Here is a 26,832-nt window from a genome sequence, read left to right as displayed (position 1 = left end):
CTTGGTGGCTAAAATTTTCAGGATCCTTCAAATACTCATAAATACTTCCAAACTCAGGATCCTTACCCAGTTCGGTTATTGCAGTTTCTCGGGAATTTATTGTACACGCTGTAAGCACTGCAACTTTTACGGTATTACCCTGTTCGTCTAATTTAATTCGTGATAGGGCATCTGATACGATATTTTCCTTTCCGGGGGTATGCTTGATTACCAGATTATATTCTTGCAGCTTGAGTGCCCATCTTATTAACCTTGGGGATAAATTTTTCCCTGAGTACAATCTAGTTACCGCCGCATGATCAGAATATACTGTTATCGGCGCCTTTCCAAAATAGACTCGGAACTTTTGCACTGCTAACAGAACTGCAAGTGCCTCTCTCTCGGTCGCGGAATAGTTTCTTTGTGTTTGATTTAAAGTTCGGCTAAAAAATGCCACGGGCTGCTGATTTTGCGAAAGTACCGCTCCTACCGCATAATCCGAAGCATCCGCTGAAATTTCTAAATTTTCATCCTTTTCAGGAAATTTCAACACAGGGGCTTGCGTTAATGCTTGTTTTAATTTTTCGAAAGCACTATTGGCTTCGGCCGTCCACGAGAATCTTGCCTTTTTCCTTTTTAATTTTAACAATGGTTCAGCAATAGCTGCAAAATCTTTTATAAAGGACCTATAATATGAACGAAATCCTAGAAAAGAAGAGAGCTTCTTCGCCGTGTTTGGAGTCGGATACTTTTGTACAGCGATTATTTTTGATTCGTCTGTCTCGATTCCTTTCTGAGATATTTTGTAACCTAAATATTTTAATTCAGGGGCTGCAAATTTGCACTTTTTGACATTAACTTTTAGACCGGCCTCATTTAATAAAGAAAACACCTGTCTTAAATCCTGTATATGTTGGTCGAGATTATCACTAGTAATAATGATATCGTCTAAATAGATAAATGTGGACTTTCCAAGAACAGGTCTTAACACAATGTCCATGCATCGCTGAAATGTTGCTGGGGCCCCAGAAAGGCCAAACGGCATACGCAAAAATGCATAAGTGCCAGACTTGGTTATAAAAGCAGTCTTAGGCACGTCCTCAGGCCTGACCCCTATTTGAAAATAACCATTCGTTAAGTCTAAAGTCGTCATAAATTTGGTTGATTTTATGTTCCTTAAAATTTCTTCTATGATCGGTAACGGATATACCGGATATTTCGTTATGGAATTTAATTTACGGTAATCAATAGCGAATCTCTACCTTTTTGGATGCTCCAAAGGATAATCATTATATTTCTTACATAAAACCACCGGGCTAGCATAACTACTTGAGATGGGCGTTATGATCTTTTTACGTAGCATATCGGTAATATGCCATTCTATAATTTTTTCCTTATTCTTATCATACCGGTATGGTTTTTGACGAACCGGCAATGCATCTCCGGTGTCAATACTATGGTTAGTAACCTGAGTAAATCCTGGAATATCACTAAATAAGGAAGCAAATTCACTTACCACTTGTCGGATTCTATCTTGCTCGTCATTAGGCAGGTGGTCAAGATTTAACCTTGGCGGTTCAAACTTTTCTACACGCACTGGTTTCATTGTCAGCCTAAGGGACGCTTCATTAAAATCCAGTGTAGCTTGTGCGTCTGAAAGAAAGTCTATTCCTAGGATTAAATGTGCTTGCAAATTCTTTACTATAAAAAACATCACCTTTACTTGTTCGTCCTTGATACGGATATATAAAGGTACTTTACCTACGCACTTACATTCTTTTCCTTGCGCCGCTAATACTGTCGTATTATCCGCAATATATATGCGGTATTTGCGAAAATACTTTCTAAAAAAGACTTCTGCCACACAGGAACACTGCGCGCCGGTATCCAGGAGTGCGGTGGCCGGGATATTATTCACCAAGACTTCAATCTTCGGAAGAGTCAAATTTTTCACCATTACTGTATTTAACTTGTAGGAAGAGGGGTTTTCGTGGCCTTCGGATTTCCGCACCCTCTCGTCAGCAGAAATCCGTTTTAGTTTAAATTATTTTTCCTTTCCGTGCTTTCCTTCTTTCTCCACTCGCCTTGAGACTTTTTTCCTGGGTTGCTATTGAACTGTCGACGTTCGCCGGCTGTTTTTGAATGCTCGGGTTTCCTTGCCCACTGATTCGCTTTTTCTCCGTAGCCATGTGCTTGAGTTTGCTGTAGTCTTGGCGTACCAAATTGGTTTCGCTGTTGATATTGGCGTCTTCTTTCGAAGTCCGCCGTTCTTCTACTTTCAAACTGGATTGCTAGCTCAAATAATTTTTCCAGTGTAGTCGGATTTCGTAATTCAATAAAGTCTTGCACTTGGGGTAGTAACCTCGGCAAAATCACTTGAATTATTTCAGGATCCGGACGGTTTCCATACAAGAGCTTGAAAACGTGAATTTTTCTTAAAATAAAGCTCGAAAGTTTTTCGATTCTTTGTTGATATATGCTAAAAAGTTCCGTTTCTAATTTCGCACGATCCCTTACAACAGGGAAGGCTTTTAGTAGGGCAGTCTTGAAATTTTCATAAGTATAGGTGGGACTTCCTGCTTGACCCAAGAGAGTTCTGCCGATACATTTGAACCAGTTAAGCGCTTGGCCCCTCAAAGCGCTGGTAGCTAAGGTAACTTTTTGAAACTCGTGCACGGGGTAGAGCATGAAGTGGTCATCCAATTTTTCCAAAAAACTGGTTACCGGTGAGTTTCCATTAAATGTTGCTTCTGGTTTCATCGAAGCGCGCATGGTCTGGATGATGTACCCAAATCCTTCCAGGGCGGCAGCTGGCATTTCTGGATTCTGAGCCGTTTCTGCAGGCAGCACAGGTTCTTCTTGAAACTCGGCCATGGTTATTCTTCTACGTTGGGCGCCACTATCAGGTTCAATGTTTCTTCTAACCTTCTTCGGAAACATACAATGACCTGACTAGGAACAGAGAGCTTACTAAAGCTATGTTCACTAATTGTAGTAAGTAGACAGGATACAGACGAAGGGTATACAAAACCCTTTATTTTTCTTTATATACAATGACTTCCGTACTTCGGAATACAATGACCCTCCACTCGGGGTCTAACGTAAAAGGTATAAAAAATAAAACTAAACTCTAATTTAACTTTGGAATAACACACGTGGAAGATTGGCCTTATAATAACAGGAAGCGTATGTAGCACAGAGACTGTGAACACTACAATACGTTTAATTTATCAAGAGGATTAAAACCTCTGGCCTGGAAGGCAAATAGCAACTGCGTAACTTCTAAGGTAAGCGGCCTGCTTCGAACTCACTGCTTCCTCTCTCTTGCTTGGCAAAAAGGCCACACTTAAATACTTGGCGTTCGCCAGACAAACTTTGCATAAAATCCTTCACGCTTATAATTCTGGCCGGAAGTAGAAAATAAGAAGTGATAGTAAAGATTTAAAATAAAATAAACGTTAGTAAAACTTTAGATCCTTACAAGGTTTGTCTGGTAAATTAAAAGAAAGGAAAGGGAAACAATTTAAGGCCTGAGAGTTAAATTTTAGATTCGACGTTGTTTTTACTGCTAAGGACGTTTTTGAAAAACTTGCCTAAAGTTCAAACACACCAAAAAAAATAAAACTTATCTTGAGGGGACATCTTGAAGTGGAGGACTCGTATCTTATCAAGCGTTGATGTCGGCCGGGCTCATCTTTACACTGGTTCTCATGATGTCGACGCCACTTCACCACTGTAGAACAGAAACAGGAGCACTGCTGCCCAGGACGGCTATCCGCTTGGTCTTGAAAGTCCTATGTCAACACGCAGGTAACTCGTTGAAATTTCGCCTCTTTACCAGCACGCCGCAAGGAAGAGGGTTTTCAGCTTCAGGTCAGAAACGTTTTTTCTAGGCAATTACGGCTCGCCTGTATTACGGCTCGCCTGTTCTTACTCATCCCAAGAGCAAGCTTCACGAGCAACGTCCCAAGTAAGTTCCAGCCGCCAGTCAGTAAGAGGGAGAATCCATCTCGAATTTCCTTCAAGCCAGTTTTCAAGAGCAACGTCCACTAGTCCAGCCGGCCCGAAAATCAGCGAGTCCAAGAGTGAGTGCGTAAGAGAGTCCTCTTAACCAAAACGCGGCCGGGGAGCATATTTGCCGCTCCCCGCCGGAAAACACCTCTCGTAGTCACTTACATCTATCTCCTTCAAGCCGGTTTTCAAGAGCCACGTCTAAGCAGCGAGAGAGTCAAAAAGTGAATCCAACTCGAATTTTCCTTCGTCTCCTTCCCAAACCGGGCTCCCACTATGGCTTCACTTATCGCCCCCTTAATTATGGCAAAATTTGCGTTTTCAACTCCAGAATGCGGAAATAAGGGTGATCGCGCATGCGCGCCTTTCTTCACTTAGCCAACAACCGGACCCTCAATCGCCAAAAACCTGAATGACTTACATTGAAAGACAAGTAGCAACCTTTGACCTTTCTGTCACGTACTTTCCTCTCTTAAGTTCAACTAACAATGAAAATTCTTTCTCGAACATTCTAAAGGACAAAGCGCGCGAAATCATGACTTGGCAAAAATTGCCTCCCTTTCCCTGCTTCTTTCACAATGAATCGAAGTTTGTACAAGATTTACAAATAAAAGAAAATAAATAATATTCATTTAAACTAAATAATATTTCCAGAAGCATCTGTTTTTCCCCAAAATTAAAGCCTTAAAATAAATAATTCATAATCAAATAAAAAATTAAGATTTCCATAAATCATAAAATCATTCACATAGTTTTTACAACGCTATCAGATAATTTCTCTACATAACAGAAAGTCACAGATGAAGGAGCGTGTGTTACGGAATCTTCCTTTCGAACGAAACATGTTTTCCTGTGTAGCCCCACTGTAGCATCCATGTGTGAGCGGGTAATGGGGTGACTCATTAAGTCACTCATCCGTTGTGCATGGCTCATTTGTCCATCACTTGGGATTGTATGCGGCATCATTAGATTAAAGACTTTCTCTTGCAGGCCATTGACCAGGTGCAAGCAGAAATGAATGAGACATCAGAATTTCACCATTGGTCCTACAAGTATAGTGCCCCGTACAATACTTGCGTGTCGTTCCGTCCCAATGTCGAAGAAGAGCACCCCGGGGCGGTCCGAGCGTCTCCCACCTCTCATCCCCTACCACCAATCCACCACAGTAAGAGGCCTTTCCACTCAAAGCAAGGCTGCTATTCTGAGTTCTTTTTTAATCATCAAGACACTAAATGCTTACAAACATCGGTACCATCTCCAGGATCTGCAACCGAAGCTATTGGTATGGCAGTCAGCGTTTCTAACCACTCTACCGGCTGGGCATCCAGGCCGTTTGCCAACAGACAATCCTTGACCGCATGTAGTAGGCGAGATCTAACAATCCTTGAAAGGGTATTAATAACACTAAACACCATTCTTTGCTACTGCTGCCCTATATCGGCCGCCTGATCACTATAATGGTAGTAGTTAGGGACACTGGCTGCCATATCATGGGCCTTAGAAAAACTTGGATGTTAATAAGTGCATAATTAATGCTTGTGTGCCTTGGTGTTGCTTAGAATACTGTCGAATCGGAAATCCTTTTCAAAGGTTTGGTGGTAGGGCAAAACTGAGACGGACCTGTAGAGTAAGTGCGTTGGAAACTATACCTGTAAACCATTAGCAAAGGTCAAGCATCCCGCCTGCTTCTTTCTATCCTTTTTGCCTTGTCTTTCGTTCACACATTTACGGGATCTTTTGCTTATTATTAATGCTTCTGATCCATGACTGCGCAACGAATGGCATGCCAGAGGCTATCCCTGAAGCAGCAAAATATACTTCATAATGTGGCTAAACTTACAAAGACTGACATGCCCTGATATACACTGGTGTGCAAAACTTAAGCAACAGGAGTTCTTTTTGCAATAACTCCACGAGAAATCATCTCGGAGACATGAAATTCAGAAATGAGAGACAGCATTTTGTGTTAAAACGAAGACGAAAGCATAGTAGCGCAAAAATGAATACAATGCGTACAGTATGGAATCAGACAAAAACAGGCTTTATTGAACTCATAGTATCGTTACACATCATTGTCTGTTCAAGAGGAAGACCAACAAGCACACGTTCCTTAGTATGGGATATGCCCTCCCCTTACTGCAATGGTTGCTTCGCACCGTCTCTCCATACTCAGCACCAGATTGTCCAACAGATCATGAGGTAAGAGCGCCCATTCCTCAATCAGCATCTGTTTCAGTTGTTGGGTGTTCCCTGGAGGTTGTAATCGTGACGCAAGGCGTCTCTCCAAAGCACCCGACACAGGTTCTATGGGATTTTAATCAGAGAAATACGCTGGCCAAACCATTCGAGTGATATCTTCACTTTTCAGTAGTTTCTGAATAGCAGGAGTCCGGTATAGCCGTGCATTGTCATCCATAAAACCAAAGTCTGCTCCAATGACACCTCGGGAAAGACGTACATGGGGAAGGATCGTCTCCTGACAATAGCGAATCCGGTTACGGAAATACTGTTAAAAACTTTTAGCTCTGTCCGCCCGTTCAGCATAATGTCTCCCCAGATGAAAACTCCAGGGCCACCGTAATGGTCTCTTTCTGTAATGTTACTAGCATGAAACCTTATACAGACTTCTCTCCAAATCAACTGGCGTTCAGAATCGCTTGTGGCGCTAAAACGACTCTCATCCGTAAAGAGGACACGACTCCATTAATGAGATGTCCAGTTTTTGTGCTTCTTGCACCATTCTAAACAGTACCGTCGATGACCAACTTTCAAAGAGATGCAGCATTCAGGACACCGGGAGAATTGGCCACCTTTGTGAAGGCGTCTGGACACAGTAAACCACCACACTTGTCGCCCTGGTGCTGTACACAGTTGCTGAGCTATGGCGCTTGCTGACTAGTTTCGAGCTCTTTTCGCCTGCAGAACGATATATCGGTCATCCACTGCAGTTGCTTTCCTAGGGTGGGCACCACCAACCTTTCTAACAGCTGTGCCTATGGTTTGGAAGGCTTTCCAAGCGCGCGAAAGGACTCTTTTGCTGATTCCGAACTCCTCAGCTACACTAGTCACATTACGCCACTTCTCCAGCTTTCTGATCATTCTTCCACGTATGAAGTCATCCAGATGATTTCTTCTAACCATATATCACGAAAGAATTCACTTGCACTTGAAGCGAATGTTTTTAATTGCGTCTCCATCCTTCCTTTTATTGTTGTCTTGAGTTGAGCGCGCCGACCCTACGCGTTTTGCGTGCGTTCACGTCGGCTGTGACGTTTTGATCCTGACATTTGCATACGCACGACCTTTTCCACTGAATTGCATGTTCATTGTACTGATCGCAAGAATCCCTTTTCTGCAATTTCATGGCTATCTGATTAAAAGTTACATTGTTGTTTAAGTTTTGCACACCAGAGTATATCCAACATCTTTCCTCTCATTGCTGGTCCATATATCAGCAATCATTGTTGTCAATTGTTGTTTATGAACTTACTGATTTCTTTACATTCCGTTTGTATATATACTGTACTGTATGCTATTTAATATTTGATATTATTTATCGGCAACATACAAAGGGCGCTCTTAAAAAGTAGCTTTAGTTCAGAACACAAATTCAGAATGTAATTCTCATTTGAAAACCACCATTGTTGACCTCGATCAATGTTTTTGATATTTAGTTAATATGCATAATTATCATATTTTACATTGACAGGTCCAGCACGATCGACAGAGAGCTATCACTTGGCTTTCGACGAGGCTCTGGTCGTGATAGAAGTTGGAGATGAAAATGATAATGCCCCTATATTCGAAGTGCAGGGGCGCCCCATTGTTGCTGCCGTACCTCTTGAAGCTTCGTTCGGCTACCAAGTCTTACGCATAACGGTAAAATTTAAACGATTCTAAATTTATTGAATTTTTAATTAGTGTATTTAATTATAAGTTTATTTAATTAAAAATATTTTTTCAGTTTATTGTTACTTACTTTATTTTATGATTGTGTATCTAACAAAAGGCTAACTAGGCTGTTAAGCTACTGTTACAATTCTGAATATCCTATAGCATTTCACACAGGGCTATTATTTTAATGCTGAGGAATTATTCCGCAGAATATTAATCAACTTTAACACACATGTGGTTTAACCTAAACGCTTAATTTACCCACTTCTGTTAGTTTACGACTGAACCTAAATGTATAACATAGGTTAGTTGATAACGTTTTGAGAATAAAGGCAACTTACATTTTAATACAGCAAAATTCGCAAATCAATGATCTTGAAATACAAACCCTAGTTTTTCCTAACCATCTGACAAATTAATTCCGTTTAGCAACTTGAAATATTGCGTCCTTTAGGACAGACATGCACTGACCTTTTTCCGAGTGCTTCGATAAATTTTTAAGTTATTTTTCACGTGCTCTTAATCTGCATAAGATTTGAGAGAATATAAGTGACGGGATTCTAAGAAAATATAGGACAGTGTTTGATTTAACCTAAATTGTTAATGAAACTTAAAAGGAACTGATACACATTTTAAGTAATGATAACTTAGCAGATTAGCGGCAAAAATATTTTATCAGGAACTTAAGGTACTTGAAATCTTGAAATCCTTTAAATAACATTTAAATATTTGTTTTTTTTTATTATATTTAGTTATTATTTTGACTTAAGAACAGAGTCTAGAAATAAGGATATTTTATTCCAGTTGCCTCATTTAACGAATAATTCGTTGTAATACATACCGAAAGTACATTCTCTCCCTCCCCGTCTGATGTTACGCGTTATTTGAAATTTGGTAATCCCTTGTCTAGTTTTTGCAGCCTTTTCCAAACTGAAGTGCCGTATGAAAACTACAAACTAGACAGGATATATATATTTCATATACTTTGCCTTCCGACTGCATATGCCTAGGTAGACTTAAGGCAGTTCTTCAAAGATTATTCTTTTGAGTATTTATGTAAAATTTGCATATGGAAGACTATCCAGTTTAAAATAAAGAGAGACATAGATAGATGGACTATTTTGTCAAGTCTTGAACAAAACCAGTCCTCTCTCGTTGAGCAACTTAACTTCCGAATATGGAAGCGAATAAAACAGAAATAACTATTCAACTGTGGTAAATGAGATTTTAAAGTAACTTTAAGCATGAAGATATATATTATAGAAACAGAGTGCTTATTTAAGTTCCTCAGTATTTTCCCGTGAACAGAGTGTAAATAGTTTTGCTAAATACTTACCATAAATGCAGGGCGTAATGAAACAAAATAACTATCAATTTGTTTACAGTAAAAATCCGGTAATCCAATGTTTTCGGCATAACCGATAATCGGCACCATCTCCACCAACATCCCTATCGATGATGGCACTATAATCGGTGTACTTACGTAATATCCCGTCGACCGTGAAAGTTGGCTGAAAATTGGCGGTGATCCCGCCAAATTTGCGCCAGTCATTTCTACGAAACTCTGAACGAACTAATAATTCTTTTTCCCCAGAAAGATGGCTTTGCAATTCATTACATGCAAAAATGTTTGCCAATTGCTTAGGAATTAAATTTCAGACTTGATATATATCGGAAGAAACGCAATCAAGGTAAAAAGTGAGAGCTTCATTTTGGAGTTATAATCATGTAAATAGTATTTATTCTTGAGGGTAAAAACCGTAGTAAACAGTCAGCATTTGATCTGCTTCGTTTTTGCGCTTTGCAAAAAAAACCTTCATTGATTTCTACTGTTTTATTGCGCTCTCTGATTTTACAGAGAGTTGTATTTAGAACGCTATGAGTAAAACTTCCCACACCGTAATGTCCCAAATTAATTCAGCTAACCGTATGTGTTCCATTAATACACATTGTTTTTAATAGTAATATCCTCATAACTTTAATGCTTGCAGTTCTGTAGAAGACAAGTTACAGATTTAAAACTTTTTTTCCAAATATTAAAAAAATACAGCAGTACGAGTCAATTTATATCCTTCTTCATAAAAACAAAACGCAGCTTATCGGAAACCGGTTTGGTTACATCAAACGAAAGCGCATATGCTATGAGTGTGTTGTGACGTCACGCTTATTCATAACTGACCCTAAATCGCTCAACTTGGCGACAGTTTCTCGTTCAACCAGATAATCTCACATCGCTAAAGTCTCGAACGTACAGGTTTATCGGATATTTGCTGTATACCTATCGAAATTTCTAAATCTTTATGGCACATGGAACAGTATAATATTTTATCATGGACATAACTGGTTTAAAAACAGCTCTAGAGCAATAAATGCTTTAAGGCAACATAATGAATTCTCAAAATCCTTTGCCAGAAGTGGCATAAATATGTACGATTAAGTTTCACAGTGTGAACTGTCCTCTAAATTTTCCTTGGCAGTTAGGTAATATGAGTTCTTCCTTTTCCCTAATGCCATTCTCTAATCTCCGGAACCTCTCTGCATTAATCTGAGGAGCTTCGAATTCAAAGCCGCAAAAGACGGATGACAGAAATGCTAATTCTGTAATCGGCTTTATACCGACTGGGAGATACGGATTGACCATGTTGGTTACATAAGTACTGTTAATGTTAGTCCTATTAGCATCATCTTATTCTGGGTCATGTAACATTTCGATGTGCTATCGGTTAGACATTAATGCAAGTTTTAGTGATGTTTATATAATATTTCTTCTAATGTTATCAAGATTTGCCGAGTAGGAAATTCAAGTTCAGTAAATTTAATGTTGGTGAATTATATTTATACTGGTCGAATTAATCTTTATTTGAGTGTCAGGTTGGCAGCATATTTGTAAATATTGAGGATTTTTTTATTCAGGTGTTATTAAAGTAACATAAATTCACGCGGCGTTATGGATTTAACCGCTAGTAAATATCACTGGTCTTTTTTTTACTTTACTTTACTCCACCGACAGAGCAACTGGTCTACTTGCAAGACTATACTCACCAGCCTATTTAAGGGCAGCCAATGATTCAAATTTTGTTAACAAGTCCGAATGCAGAAAGCTGTCTTTATAGCAAAGAACAAAAAAATTACAGCGTAAGGAGTTAAGTCAGCCATGCGGCTAAAAGGATTCTGTTTTGACTGTACAGCTATTAAGCTAAAGGGGACAGTGTATCTGCTGTTCTGTCGATTTAACCCTTTAAAGGCCGAAACGCCCGAGACAGCCTTTCATTTAAACGAACACAACCGCCCGATATGGCCGAGATTGCGATGTGTTTTCGTCTCTTCCTATAAGGTAAGCAGTAGCAGGTTCAGTTTCCCAAATGCATTGTATTAGTTTATCGCATACAGCTTGTCCTAAAAGGTAATGGACGTCTTTGTTAGGAAGTAGAAAGGATGTCATTTGAAATTTTCACACATACTTGTGCGTTAATGGACAGGTAGGGGAGGAAACGGACGGGACGGGTAATGGATAGGGGCAGGCGTTTTGGTATTTTAAGCATACAGGTTAGCGAAGGCTTCGGTTTTTAAGGGTTAAAAATAGAGCTGTCTTCCTCTGGGTTTTCGAAATACAGTACTGTTACAAACATATTCTTGTGCTCATTTGAAAATAGATACATGGCAATAAACTGCTACTCATATACAAAGGAAATAATACTCTATAATAAAGTTAATTAGATAAGCACTCAAAAATATAGCATACTCCCGCAGTACCATAACACTGGTACACCAGTACAAGTACATATACTATATAACGAAATGATACAATTGTAATATTGCTACAGTACTGTCTTATCTGTTTATATCATACTAATGCACTTTACAAGGTTGAATGAGCATTATTTCTCAAAGCATAAATTCTTCTTCTCTCAGGCAGAACTAATTTTTATGAATTAGCATTACTTCCCAACGCATAAATTCGATTGCTATGCTATCTTTCTCCCACTTTTTGTTAGTGACTCCAACGTTTTATTCCTGTCTTCGTCGATTTTGTACGAACTAAGAGAAGATGGGTGGCCACATAATCGATTATAGTTAAACAAAAGAATCCTTAACCAGGCATAAAGAAAAAACGGATTTCACTTGCATAATCCTTTAAAAATTTGGGAAAAACTAAGCTTCTCAAACAAATTACACTAGAACATCAGTGACTATTCAGAAATGGTAAGAATACTTTTCCTTTGATAAAACTTAATGCTCCGAGTCGTACAACCTTCTTCGGGGTTGTTATCTAGATCTGGATGTTCCTACGCTATGGTAACATGAAAATTACGATTTAAATAGGTTTGGCAAATTTATTGATTGCTTGGCTTTTAAGCCAAACAAGCACTAAATCAATTCAAGTTAAAACTTGAATCTTCAATCTTGAACAAGAACAAAAGACGAATAGTATAACTTAGCATTCATTAATTTTGAAATGTGTGCATACACAGCTAAATCGATATTATTATTTAATATTAGCGGAAGCATCCGATGGCTGTTAAGTTAGACTAAGAGTAATGCATCTAATAACAGAGAGAACAATAAGCCTACTCAAAAAATACGATTCATAGTCATACATTTTTCAGCCTGATGCACATAAAACTCACATAAAAAATTTCAATAGAAAAATAAACTAATTCTCTTTCATTATATGTGCAACAATGGCGCGCAGTTTTTAATGATTTCCGCCTTTCTTATGAAGTGGTCGTAAAAGCTCAAATTCCATCCAGTATTTCACTTGTATACAATTTTAGTCGATTAAATGTGGCAAAAAATTCGTCAGACATCAATACCACGAACAAACAAACGCACAAACACACAGAGATCTTGCTTTGTATATGTAGATTTTGTTAAAATTACAAGTTTTTGATTAACAAACTCTACGATTTGAAGGCGAGCAGTAGCGATTCTTTTCGAAATAAAGCATCTTTATCTCCAACGCGACAGACTGTTGCCACACGGAAAAATGAGTGCGAAAATTAGCGTTTTCGGAGGTTTTAATTAATATTTCGGCTGATTTAAGTCGTACGAAGATGGGAATAGTCGAAATGGCTTCCCACGAATTTTTGGAATCGGGAATAATGTATTTAATGTTTGGCGATGCTATTTTTATTTCATCGTAAAACTTCGAAAAGAGATCAGTGGCAACAACTTTCGAAATAAAGTAAATTTTTATCTCCAGCTTTCGAGGCTATTGCCATTCGAAAAAATTAGGGCAGAAATTATTGTTTTTCCGAGTTTTTAATTAATATCTCTAATTTTAACTATTTTGTTATGGTAAAAAGTAGACGTCGACCTTTTCCAGGACCCAGAAAAGAGTTATAGAAAGTTTAGTGACGGTAGCTATAATACTGTATATTAGAGGACAAACAGACTTTCTTCTTTATATATATAAATTGATAGCTCAATGTTGAATAATTTGTTTTTTAATTCGGAGTGATAAAATGTTAAACTCTAACACGTACGTCAAGGAATTTCTAGTTGGCGATGTAAAGAAATTTAATGGATCTTACATAACGATCCGTTTTCGCAGAATTTATTCTCTTCTTTGTTAACCAGTTGTCCATTTATTTGCCTCGGTGTGATGCCATTTCCGAGATTCGGAACAGTAATCACTCTTACGTCTTTCAAATGTAAAAGTAATATATATATCTTCACATGGAAGCCAGATTTTCCTTTCGTTCTAGTAGATGTGAGTTTGTCATTGACTGATCATCTGATTTCTATGTGTGTTGCCGTGTTGTCTGTGTAAGAAAATAGGGGTACTTGAAAGTCCTTTCAGGGAAAACGGGCGCTGGGTTAATATTCCTGTGAAAATTCTTTATTGATTTTGCATATTCTCATTTACCATAAGTTACCGAATACAATGAATGTTATGTATTTTTAATTCGTTTGGGTTTTGATTTAGTGACGAAAAAATTAGAAGTAGAGATTCTCAACTCTTTTCTTGCATCAACCCCTTCTATGGTTATCTTCATCGCCACCGTGACGTTTCCTGTATAATATAATATATAACACGTAACATAATCATAATATACAGGGTGATTATAATTAAAGTTTAAGTTTCAAAACGCTATAAAAAAAGAACCACTGATGAAAATGATGTGAAATTTGAAAGGAATGTTATTGAAGAAGACGGAAAGCGTATGGCAGAAGAAAAAATTTAGTTTTAAAAGTTTGCAACAGATGGCGCTGTAAGCGGGAGAATCACGACGAGAAACGAGAAATGATTCGTAAAACAACGGCTAAGGTGGAAGTTACACATTAAAACGCATTGACAAATTAGAATTGTTGAATAATTTTATTTGCATGACTGTACATATCACATCGAAAGGGACAAATCGATTTCAAGAGTTTTGCGGCGACATACCGCATAAGAACCATTCATCAAAGCAGTTCGGAACTGTCACGAGACTTGCGCAAAACATGTTCAATATGGTGTCCACCGTTGTGTGCAACAAGTTGAAAGCGACAAACAGCATGTTCCACAACGGATCGCAGTGTCTCCGGGGTGATGTTCAGAATGTGTTGCGAAATGCGTGCCTTTAATTCCGCTAAATTTGCAGTTGGAGCACGGAACACAACATCCTTAAGATATCCCACAGCCAGAAATCCCTCAGTCAGAAATCACACGGAGTAAGATCAGGCGATCGGGACGGCCAGGCTGTAGGGAAATGACGGCTGATAATTCGAGCATTTCCGAAATGGCGCCTCAGCAGCTGCTTCACGGGATGTGCAATGTGCGAAGGAGCGCCATCTTGCATAAAAATGATTTCATCCACACATCTACGCTGTTGCAGAGCTGGAATCACGTGGTTGCGCAAAATCGACGCATACCTCTGACCAGTGACGGTTGCGATAACAGGACCGGAAGCACCCGTCTGCTCGAAAAAATATGGTTGTAGGATGAACGATGCCGTAAAGCCACACCATACCGTGACCTTTTCAGGATGAAGTGGTACGGGGTGCGTTGCCAGTGGATTTTCTGTTGCCCATATTCGACAATTCTGGGTATTCACGTATCCTATCAGATGGAAATGGGTTTCATTTGTCCACACAATTTTCCACGGCCATTCATTATCCACTTCCATGCGAGCCAGGAATTCTAACGCAAACGTCTCCCTAGCTGTCAAGTCAGACGGAAGCAACTCCTGCACATGGCCAATTTTGTACGGATAGCATTGCAGGATGTTTCGTACAATTTTCAGCACCGCGCTCGTAGGCCTGTCCAATGTTCAGGCAATTTCTCGTGCACTGCACGGTTGCACACCACCGGCCGACCCCTCTTGTAATGCTGTGGCCACTTCTTCAACTACCGTCGAATGCACTCGTTTTCTCCCTCTACCAGATTGCACATCAAACGAACCTGTCGTTTCGAATTTTTGCATCATTTTCTTTAGACCTACGACACTCATTGGACCAACGCCTTCTTTTATACCCTTCAGTGTCCTGAATTTTTGCAGAGCTACTCTTGCACAATCATCATTCTTGTAATACAGCTTTACCAGCAGACGCGATCCTGCAGTGAAACACCCATGGCGAACGTCTGAGACGCGAAATGAGGAACAGCCTGGTACCTGGCGGCTTTATAACACTGAAATGTAACTAAAATTTTAATTTACGTCTTCTTCCGCTTGCAGTGCCATCTGTTGCTAACTTTTGAAACTAAATTTTTTCTTCTGCCATACGCTTTCCGCCTTCTTCAATAACATTCCTTTCAAATTTGACGTCATTTTCATGAGTGGTTCTTTTTTTATAGCGTTTTGAAACTTAAACTTTAATTATAATCACCCTGTAGATATTTGAGCATAAATTTAACTTAAAGCTAACGACTAGACTAAGAATATCAATACAAGTTTTGATATAAATTGTTTACTAGACTTATGTTTCGTTAGTTTTTGTTTTGTTGCGTGCGTGTGGGTTCTTAACGAATTGAATGAACAAATCCGATGAAAAGTGAATAAAACTTGGTCTTATCCCAAGAAATAAAGCAAAATGCTGAAATTTCCTCAGAAATATTAGTACAATATCACAATATCTCACAGTAGTTATCTTTTAAACTTCTAAAACGTTTTACAGAACACAATTCAAAGCGAGAAAGCTAATGCGATCTCACCTACATTCAACAACAAGAACTATGTAAACATCAATAACTGAATTTGTAGAGTCATTAGGTTAATTTGAAGCAGAAAAGATGAAAAATATGCAACCGCCTTCGCCGAGAATCGAACCACGGACCTCTGGAATACCGCCCAGCGTGCTACCGTTACACCACGAAGGCACGCTAGGGAATTGGGAGAAATACCTTATAAATTAAGTTGAATTGATGATTAACTGAATTAAGTTGCTTTTCTTTCGCTTTTATACGCGTTTTAATCTTGCACGAGGACATTCTAGTATTTTCTCGATTTTTCTGGATAGCAAAAGAGTACAGTTACGAAATATCCATTTATTAAAATGTTAAATGCGAGTGCTACTGTATTTTAATTTTTCCGGCGTAGCTTTCTCTTCAAATAAATCTCGTGTTGCATTGCACGGGAATATAAAACAATTTTAATTACAAACTCCACTAAAAATAGCTAAATAAATACAAAATCCGTAACAGTATTATCTTACTTCACGTTTACAAATATAAACAATTTTCAGTTAGTTTTCAGACATAGAATCAGAGATTTTAATTTCACAAATGTTCGAGCTTAATAAATGCAATTGCTGCAATATTTTGAATATTCGCGATAAAATTGATTAACGTAATTCTTAAATCACCTCGTTTCGAAATATTTAACTTATTTTTTGTTTTCCATCGTTATTTATGGACTTAACTAAAGCCTGCTTCCTTTGGGTAAGAAAAGGGGAAAATCAATAATGTTGGTCCAGTTAACGACTTTTGTTTTGGGATATTTCTCTCAGATGACTTTTCAATACCAAAACGTAACGTGCCCATTAGTTTTGAATAAAACGTTTGTTTAAATAACCTCTTTCAATGCAATCAGTTCTTCTTGTACCATAATACCAAGATCAAATGTATTGCAGTTCATCTACATTTGTAAAGAGCTAAAAGAGCAAGAGTAAATATATATATATATATATATATATATATATATATATGTAATAATAAAATTCCATAGTCAAGAATACACTTAAAATTCTAACTGTATGTTCTTTTCATTTTTAATGGCGACGTTCTCTTATTTGAAAGTACGTGGAATTAAATCCACAGCCCCGTTGTCAAGTTGTTTTTCCCGCCTTTTCTACACGTACAGTTTTAGAATGTTCTGGAAATATTTAAAGCGAACTGGATTGGCTGACGAGGCTGACGTCCTTTCTTGGAAGCTCCGCCTTTCCAGAGGCTATAAAAGGACTCGCAAAAGAATATCGTGGGCCTTTTCTTAAATGTCACGTTGCAGTAAACTTCATACAAAAAAGTTATTAGTAATTCTTTTTATTTACTCCGGATATCTGATTTTGTAACTGCTATCTTCTCCTGAATAATAATAAATGGATCCTGTTTTGTAAACTTATTGTCTGATAATTTAAGCTACGACTACATTTATGATTCTTCACCATTCTATTTATGCCGGACAAAAACTGATATATATATATATATAGTATTCATATATATATATATATTATTCTTTCCTATGTTTTAATATGCTGTATTTGTTTTCCTTCCTTACACTATTATTTTATTACTCTATATGTGTAACAAAGACCAGTGGGTCCCGTTGACGAGGTTAATCAAATTTGCAGTCGAGAATGGTTAATCGATGTTAATGCTCTCAGTTAATGTTAATCGATGTTAATAATCGAACTTATGGTTGCATATACCGAGCGGATGGCTGATCAATTGTTTCGGTAATTTCGGCATAGGATGCAAAATTGGCCCCCTGCAGTATTCTTCATTGAACGGGGGGGGGGGTTCAAAATATAAATAGATAGACAGACGTTTGTAAATAATAATAATAATAATAATAATATAATAATAATAATAATAATAATAATAATAATAATATAACACTAACAATAATAATAAAATATAATAATAATAAGAGTAATATAATAATAATAATAATAATATGATAAGTAGCTGGAAGAATTCCTTTAAATCACAAATCTCCAGATATGCTAAATCGAAAATTCTATTATTGGGAACTATATCCGAATCCACTGGTTTGATAGCAGAATACTACAAGGAAACAGATTGTCGTTCTTGATGTTTTATGGATGTAGGGAATGCACAGGTTCTCAAGAGTTTTGTACAACACGAATAAGAAATAGAAATGTAAGTACCATCATGTACCAATAATCAAACTATAATATTTAAATACAAAATGGTGGCATACTAGCTAACAGGAAGAGTATAAATCAATCTGAAACATAAACAAATCAACGCAAATAACGCAAAAATATTCTTATCCAGTCTACACCCGTCATTGACAGGTCAGCCATTTGACGCCACGCCATCCAGCATAACCGTGCTCATGCTTCTATTGTGTCTTCTCGGATATAGCATTCATACTTCTCATTGTATATAAAGTATATTATGTGGGATATGCAGTATAGCCCATTACACTTCTCACAGTATAAAACGCAAACATATAATAAAGGACCTGCCGAAAAATCTTCAAGAAAGCCAATTTATATTTAATCTGAATTGTAGCCTGATGATTATCAAAACAAATTCGTAAATAAATCGAAAAATGGTTGCAAATAAAGTAAATTAAAACAAAAGTGCAAGGCCATTAAATTTCTTTTTATACTTTCGTAGCGATCACATATAGTTAAAGAACGGTATTAAAAATAAAGTTTAAAATAAAAAAATAGTTAATTAATAACTTAATTTTAATAGTAATAATGATAATAATAATAATAACTTAATTTTAATAGCATTCTTTAATAATATTATGAAAAAAAATTAGCAGCTTTACATTTTTGCTTTAAATTACTCTCAATTTGTTTATTATTTGAACTCATTTCTCGACTTATTTCATGAATTAGTTTTGATGATCATCCAAATATAATTCAAATATGTGGCTCTATTGAAAATTTTTCAGCTGCTCCTTGAAAAAGATCGAAGGATTTCAACTATTTGAAATTTCAAAGTAATGTAATGCGCCATTAGTTGTACATGATACCACAGTTACCTCTGAGCTAATGAATAGTTTAAATCAGCGATTCTCAGCAGGAGGTATGCAAGAGAAAAATAGGTGGCATGCAAAAAAACAAAGTATTTTTAACTATTAAATTCAAACACCTCGTGAAGAAAAAGCACAATTGATAGAAATTTTCGGTGATTGAGCTCCAACTGAAGATTTCTGAAATAACAATGAATGAAAAAAAGAATTTAAAGGCATTTTAAATAAAGTTATTAAATTTTTATTCCTCTTCGCACAACCTATTTGTGTGAACGAAGATTTTTTTCCATGTTATATGTGAAGAAACAAATACAGAACAAAATTAAAAGTGGATCTTAATTTACGGTTAAAGCTAAGTGAAATATGACCATACATAAAGAATTTGATCTCTCTTAAACAAGCCCAAATTTCACAATAAACTTTAGAATTAGAGTATTATAAATTAAATTTTAATAATTAAAATGGTAACCAATTTTTAATCTAATGTTTTTATGTGTACGTATTTAATACAAATAGCCAACAGCCTGTGCAAATGGCAAAATATATTTTTTTTAAATACTGATTGAGAAACTGAAAAATAATCATCGTAAAATGTAGTGGTGATGGTACTAAAGTATTTTAATTTTTGTTTAGATGGTTCGCGTTAGTCAAAAGGTAGAAAAAAAGTTGGTTTTAAATGCATTGAAAATTAAGAATATTTTCAGTAAAGATTTAAAATTTCATATTTTATGAATTAGCATATTATCTTTTTGGCAAGTCACTTTTTGATGAATAAAATTTAAAGATTTTTGAAGTATCGATATACATATTCAATATACATTTTCTCAGTTATGCTTAAAACAAATAATAGTATAAACGTAATGGAAGCCGTTGACCTCAGAACTTTGCAAAGAGATCCTTAAGATGCATAACGTGCTTCTGATGTAAATCGGTGCACTTACAAAAGAGAGCAACAAAGAGTACTGCAATCCTTTTGTTTGCAATTGAGTATTCTAGGGAAGTTCATTAGAATATGCTTTGTTCTCTCCTATTTAAAATCAGGGATAAATTATTTCCTGGATCCTATTTGGGAAACTCCGCATTTATTAAATCCATTTCCGTGTTAGATTCGAAATACTACAAGTCTTCAAAACATTCAGAGCCGTTGTTAAAAGGGAAGGGTATAAGAGGATACTGTTCAGTCAATGTTACTGCAGCGCTTTGTTTAGGCTTCATCTCAAATTATTTCGAATGATTTCTTGAGTAAGTAGGATTTTTCTAATAATTGGAAAATATAATTTTCTCATTAAAATTTATCTGATTAAAATCATTTTGCAAACTAAAGCTATCTGGAGGCAGTTACAAAACTTCTTCGTTTTCCTTTTGTGAAAACTCATATTAGCAGTTAAAATACTTCTAATCGATTCTTCTTAGCAGATCAAAATGTCGCCGAAATATAAGTCTAGGTATGCAGACAGTTTGTTCTAGAATTATTGCTCTGAAATATGGTATTTGTTTCAAAAATCTACGATAACAACTATAAACTTCTTTAGTTTTGAAGTTATTGTTCGAACGGTCTCTAGTGTTTCCAATAGAATAATCAGTTTAAATTCTAATAACCTGGCTACAGTGTTTCACAACTGCCACTTAATTTTCAATATCAGGGATACTAGTTGGTAATCACATTGCTCAAGGAAGACAACAATAGAAGAAATTCCTCGCAGGGTACTGCAGGCTACCAATTCAAATTCTCTCTCCCATTTAAAACTTACTTCACTTACATATTCTAATTAAGTATAAGAAATAGTCGAAGTGCAGGAAATATTTTAATATAAGATGGAACATGTTAATTGAAGTAAACTTTACATATTGAATAAAAGTGTTTTACATTTTTGTCTCATGCAAATGTGTTAATTGGGTGTAAATAACAACAGAAGAGGGTAAAAAGACTTCCATGCGCTTTTTTGAAATATTATTGCCAATTTCTTCTGAATATTATTCATTACAAGTAATAATAAATATCAAAATAAAAAATCTGACATGTACACCACATGACTTCCTTCAAAGGAATATTAAATTATACTCATTTTTTTTCCTGCTGAATTAAATCTGCTTCGTCGAAAGCGCATAAACCACAATAGACTAAATACACTTTATAATCCACTCTATTTGTTTACCATAGCGACACTCTGGCGCTAGGTTCACTTAACAGCGTTACAACTCATTCATTACATAACTCAGAATGCGAAAAATTATATCATCTGAAGAATTATCCAATCATTGTTACATGATCTATTCAAACACTATAATAAATCTAAAACGATGTATGAAAGAAATTAGACAAAAAAAAAAAAAAAAAAAAAGAAACAAGTGTTGTTGCGAAGCTTAGTTTCTTTAGATTGGCAACAAATCTATTATTCTTCAAAGATTAAAATGTAAATAAATATGGCTGCTATAGTAAAAAAATTAGGCTTAGCCGCACTTAAACTACATTTAAATTGCTGAAAATTCCACCAATATTGCATGCAGGTTAATTAAAGGCTTAAATACCTTAACCAGAAGATAAGAACAATATAATTAAATCATTTTTAAAGCAAAAAATGCACAATTTACGAACATATAGGAAGGAAAAAACGGAGCTCACGGAGCCGAGTAACAGGGTGGGTATATGTTTGTATATATATTTTTATTGTTGGTGCGGCCTATTGCCACCAAAAAGGGAGTTGCACAACTACATCCCATAGCTTTCCTATATATAAAATTTCAACACTCTGAAGCTACTCGTTTTTGAGTTATGCAAGAAACATACATACGCACGTACGGTACGACGGGGCGAAAAAATCTCTTTTGAATCCATTTAAAATTAGTTTTATAATTTTTTGGGGAAAAAGAGTCCTTTATTCTGTCCATACGTACAGATGTCACGCAAAAACATCGTAAAAGTGCATTCGATAGCGGTCAAAATGGATATTTTCTTCGAAATATGGCACCTGGAATTTTTCGTGATTATAATACTTCCTTTATTTCGTACCAGGAATTAAAAAAAAAGTACACAATGCAAGGTTTTCTCCAAGTCAGGCAAAATATATTATTTATTGAATTTAATATAAAGTGTAGGGCCATAACTGGATTCAAACTACCTTCTTTGGTTATTTATCTTGGAACTATACATAATTTCAGACCCAGCACGGTTTTTTTTTTTTATTTATTTAAAGTTTGACGTCAGTTTATATTCTTTCAGTTTTGTGCCCTGAACGTGAGACCTGGTAGTATTAAGGGGACGTTTCAGGTTTCATTCGTGATATGAATGTTTCACCTTTTTCTGTTTCCCGGGCATTCGAATAATATTTGTCTGAGACAATGCTTTCTTTCTCGGAATGATAAAAAGAAATAACGGAATCAATGTGCCTAGAAATATAGCCGTGAGATGAATTTAAAATTGATTTTGCTAGAAACAGGCCTCGTAAAGCAGACACACAGCTGCTTTTCAAAGAACTTATATAAGTATTAAACTACTCACAGGTGTTATTTGATTAAATTCAAATGCAAGCGTACCTTAAATTTGGCTCTAATTCCATTTAGTGATCTCTGCAGAGCCCTCTTAAATTTTTCTGCACTTAATAAATCATTTAAAACATCGCATTTAAAACTTTTCTGTTATTATTATTTGAACAAATAATAACAGAAAAGTTATTATTTGAACAAATAATAAGATTAATTATGTTGGCTTCTAAGCATTCAGCGTTTATTAATGTTTTTGTGTCTTAGATCTTTTTGCGGCTACAAATAATTTGAGCCTTCAAGTGGATCTAATATTTAAATTTTCCCCTTATAAAAACTTTCTCATTAATTTTTCAACTTTAACATACGGACTCGCCCAGATCCACAACAGTCGCAGCGTTCCGTTTGAAGATCGGACATGGTTGTCTGGCTAAACATCTCCACTGCATTGGTATATATGACAGTCCTTTGTGAACTTTCTGCGGCCAGAATTTTGATATGGAAGATATTTAACGTCGAACATTTGCTAAAACGTTCCTAGTTGCAGGAAGAAACCTATAAAAATGAAAACTGCGGGCTAGAGAGTTGACGCAGCTGACATCCAGCGACTAATTTTTACTACCTTGTACGACGTAAAAAGGAAGTATTGTAATCGTGAAAATTTCGGCTATCATATTTCAACGAAAATGTCAATTTTGACCGCTATCGAATGCAATTTAACGATGCTTTTGCGTGACATCTCTACGTAAGGACAGAATAAAGTACTCTTTTCCCCCAAAAAATTATAAAACTGATTTAAAATGAATTCTGAAGAGAATTTTTGTGGCGACTATGTTTACGTACGTATGTATGTATATATCTCGCATAACTCAAAAACGAGCGGCCTCAGAAGTTGAAATATTGTATATAGGACTACTATAACATATAGATGTGCACCTCCTATTTTCGTTGCAATCGGCTGCACCAAAAGTACATAAATATATGCATATATATATATCCACTCTGTTACTCGGGTCAGTGATCTCAGTTTCTTTATTCTTATATGTTTGTAAGGTATGCATCTTTTGCTTTAAAATTGATTAAACTATGCTGTTCTTATCTTCTGGTTAAGGTTTTTATGCCTTTAGGAAATCTACATGCAAAATTTTTAGAATTATAAATAGTTTAAAAGTTTTTTAAGTGCGGTTAAGCCTAATTATTTTTACCATAGCGGCCATGTTTGTTTACGTTTGAAACTTAGCAGCATAGTGGATTTGTTACCAATCTAGAGAAACTAAGCTTCGCGACAACTGTAGAAAAAGAGATAAAGGGCGCTGCGCCGCCCGTATATGTACCTAATTAAAAGTTTTCACCAGAGAGAGTTGAGAGTTTGATGAGAGTGGTATAAACTAGATATCCTGTAATCTGTATATAATACTTGTACATAGTCTTTGATTCATAAATAGCTTTAGTTAAAGGAAAGTGTCTTTATTTGATATCGTAACATATCAAGATCCACCGATGCCGCGTATGGAATATTGAGCTTGAGTTTTTATGTATTTTTGCCTTGTCGCGAAGTGAAAACTGAATTCATTGAATGAGAAATACTGAATCGTATGTGAAAAACTGTTCCTTATTTTTTTGTTTAATTTCTTTTATACATCGTTTTAATTTATTATAGTATTTAAATAGAATATGTGTCAAGATTAGGTAATTCTTCAGATGATATAAATTTTGTGCATTCTGAGTTATAAAATGAATGAAATGTAACGCTGTTAAGTGAACCTAGCCCCAGAGTATCGGTATGGTAAACAAATATACTGAATTTTAAAGAGTGCATTTATACTATTGTCGTTTATGCGCTATCGGCGGAGAGTTTTAATTCAATCCAATAAGTTTAAACGAAATGCAAGAAAAATTGCGTATGATTTATTATTCCGTATAAGGAAGTCATGTGATGAACACTTCAGATTCTGTTTTTTTTTTTTTTTTTTTTTCAATTTCGATGGAGTTATCGTAATGAGGTTAATTACGGTTTTGTCTTTTTGTAATTCAATTTTTTTCTCCCTTCCCCCCAAAAAATCTCAATTTTTCAGAAAACTATAATTTTTAAAAAATTTTTTAGTTATAATGTTTCACACTCTCCAATAGTTACTTTTAAAACAAAAATAGTTTTATTTCTGATCATTTATAGACTATTGCTGTATTTATATATTGAATTTATCTCAGTGTGCTGTATTTATCTCAGTGTGACTACGACTTCATATAATGTAATTTCCAGTGAGCTGGACCCAAATCCCCTTATTTAAGTTCGCTTGGGAAAAGTGTCTGCTTGTCTTATTCTTTGGGCTCTGTCTCAACGTAATAATAAAAATAAATTTAAAACATTTTTTTCTAGCTTTTTAAAATTTGTTTGTGAATTTGATGCTATACTGCTGCGAATTTTGCTCTGCTTACCAAGGCCTGTAAGACTCAAACTAATAAAGATACAGATTACTTTGATTAGTTTTCTAGTGTTAGGGCTTAACGCTAGGCTACGTACTTAGGTTGCATACTATTAGACCGGAACTCTAAAAGACAACTGGCGAATTTTCACTGATTCTTGTAAGTACCACGGAGATAAGGAAGAGGTGTAAGGGACTCTTTATTAACCCAAATAAAGTTTAACATACGACACCAATTCATGCTTAGAGAAGCCAATAGTTTGGCTTTAAATCAAAAATGATGGATGACTTACATGAATTTTAAATATAGCCTAAAGCTTTCACAGTAAAATTAGCGCACAAGCTCGCTCTGACCGAAGTTGGCGCAAACAAGCTTAATGGCCGCAGAATACTGATCGATAGAGAATCAAAGTTAGCGATGTGGCCTCCAAGCATGTGGAACACGCTCTGATTTCACCCTGCCAAAACCTACCTTTACATATACTTCATTCTCTCTACCTACTTTGAATATCGTGCTCGCCGAAAATTTACATTCTGCCAGAGAAATGGAAAGGAAGCTGATAGGAAAGGTTTGGTTTCATTTTATTTGTTTATGACAAAACAGTAGAGGGCTAGCTATCTAAGAGAAGAAATGTCTATGTGGAGGACTTTCCAAGGGAAACTGGCTCGTATGCACGCTACACATGGGAAACGCAACGAAAACCCCTATGCAGCCAACCCGTTCCAAGGATTCGAACCTCTCGACGGCTAGTGGGCTGATAGAGAAATGAAATTAACATAAAATAACGAGTTAGTAACTTAAATGATACCCTATAATACAAACGTGTTTGGTGCGTGTAACTTTCTTTTTTATATCATGAAAAATAAAAATGATTTTGATGAAATAATATAAAAGTACTGAAAAATATATAAAAAAGTAAATTTGCTATATTGTATGAAAATATCTTGTTTTGGGTTAAGAAATTAATAACACTTTATTGCAAGAATACTTTAAAATATTTCTTCAGTCATTACTGAAATACGAAAAATAACGCAGGATTTCTGTTTTGTACTTAAATTTGAAATGAAATGAAATTTGAATTGGCGGGAAAATTTCGGAACAAAAGAAAGTTTCTTACGTTGTTAATTATCTTATATTTTTTCAACACCATTAATGTGTATAGCCTAAAAAACACGAAGTTTCTTTAGCAGTTTCCTTTTCTTTTACCTTAAGAAAATACAGAGTGTTTGTTCAGTCAGATAAATGTTTTTTAAGGGAGTATTCCTATGCTTAATTAACAACAGTTGTCGCGCTGGTATCATGTAGCAAATGCCTACACATTCGAATATCTTCAAAGGAAGAATTCGTAACCTATTATTAGTAACAGTTTTCTACATAATATCGAAATTCTACTTAATATCTAAGAGAAAATGTATTAAATGGGTAATAAGTCATTAGAATCACTTTCAGTCGTCATTAAGAAATTATTCCGTTTTAGAAAGATGATCATGAAAATAAATAAAAGCTGTGCATAAGTTAGGGAATGAAACTGGATGAACTTGTGGTGTGTGTGTGTGTGTGCGTGATTATGGCAAAGCCTCGAGGGCTATCTGCCTAAGAGGAGGGATGCCTTCGTGGAGGACTTTCTAAGGGAAACTGGCTCGTATACACGTTACACATGGGGAAAACCACGAAAACGCCCATGCAGCCAGCCCGTTCGCGGGATTCGAACCTCGGACCGAACTACCAGTGTTCAGCGACTTTACCGCTCGGCCGCTGGTGGGCCTGAACTTGTGGAGTCTCGTCTTCTTTAGTAGCATAAGCCGAGAACTGTAAGACCTAAAGTGACTTATCACTCTGTCTTATAAAATACCACAGAGACTGAAAAGGTGAAAAGAACCTTTTATTT

At 36.1% G+C, this 26,832-nt stretch overlaps 1 protein-coding gene across 3 annotated transcripts in view; it reads left to right on the top strand.

The window, feature by feature from the left end:
* LOC118184145 (protocadherin Fat 4-like) overlaps positions 1-26,832 on the top strand; it is a 517,728-nt gene that overhangs the window by 428,204 nt on the left and 62,692 nt on the right. For all 3 annotated transcript variants that reach the window (XM_085819903.1, XM_085819902.1, XM_085819904.1), the window contains exon 58: positions 7,700-7,869. In XM_085819903.1, the coding sequence (XP_085676029.1) occupies positions 7,700-7,869 (170 nt within the window). The remainder of the gene's footprint in view (positions 1-7,699; positions 7,870-26,832) is intronic.

Source organism: Stegodyphus dumicola, chromosome 7, assembly GCF_044657685.1.
Source record: "Stegodyphus dumicola isolate Sdum_Otavi_A_Nest chromosome 7, ASM4465768v1".
Lineage (NCBI taxonomy): Eukaryota > Metazoa > Arthropoda > Arachnida > Araneae > Eresidae > Stegodyphus > Stegodyphus dumicola.
This window is presented reverse-complemented; position numbering and strand designations above follow the sequence as displayed.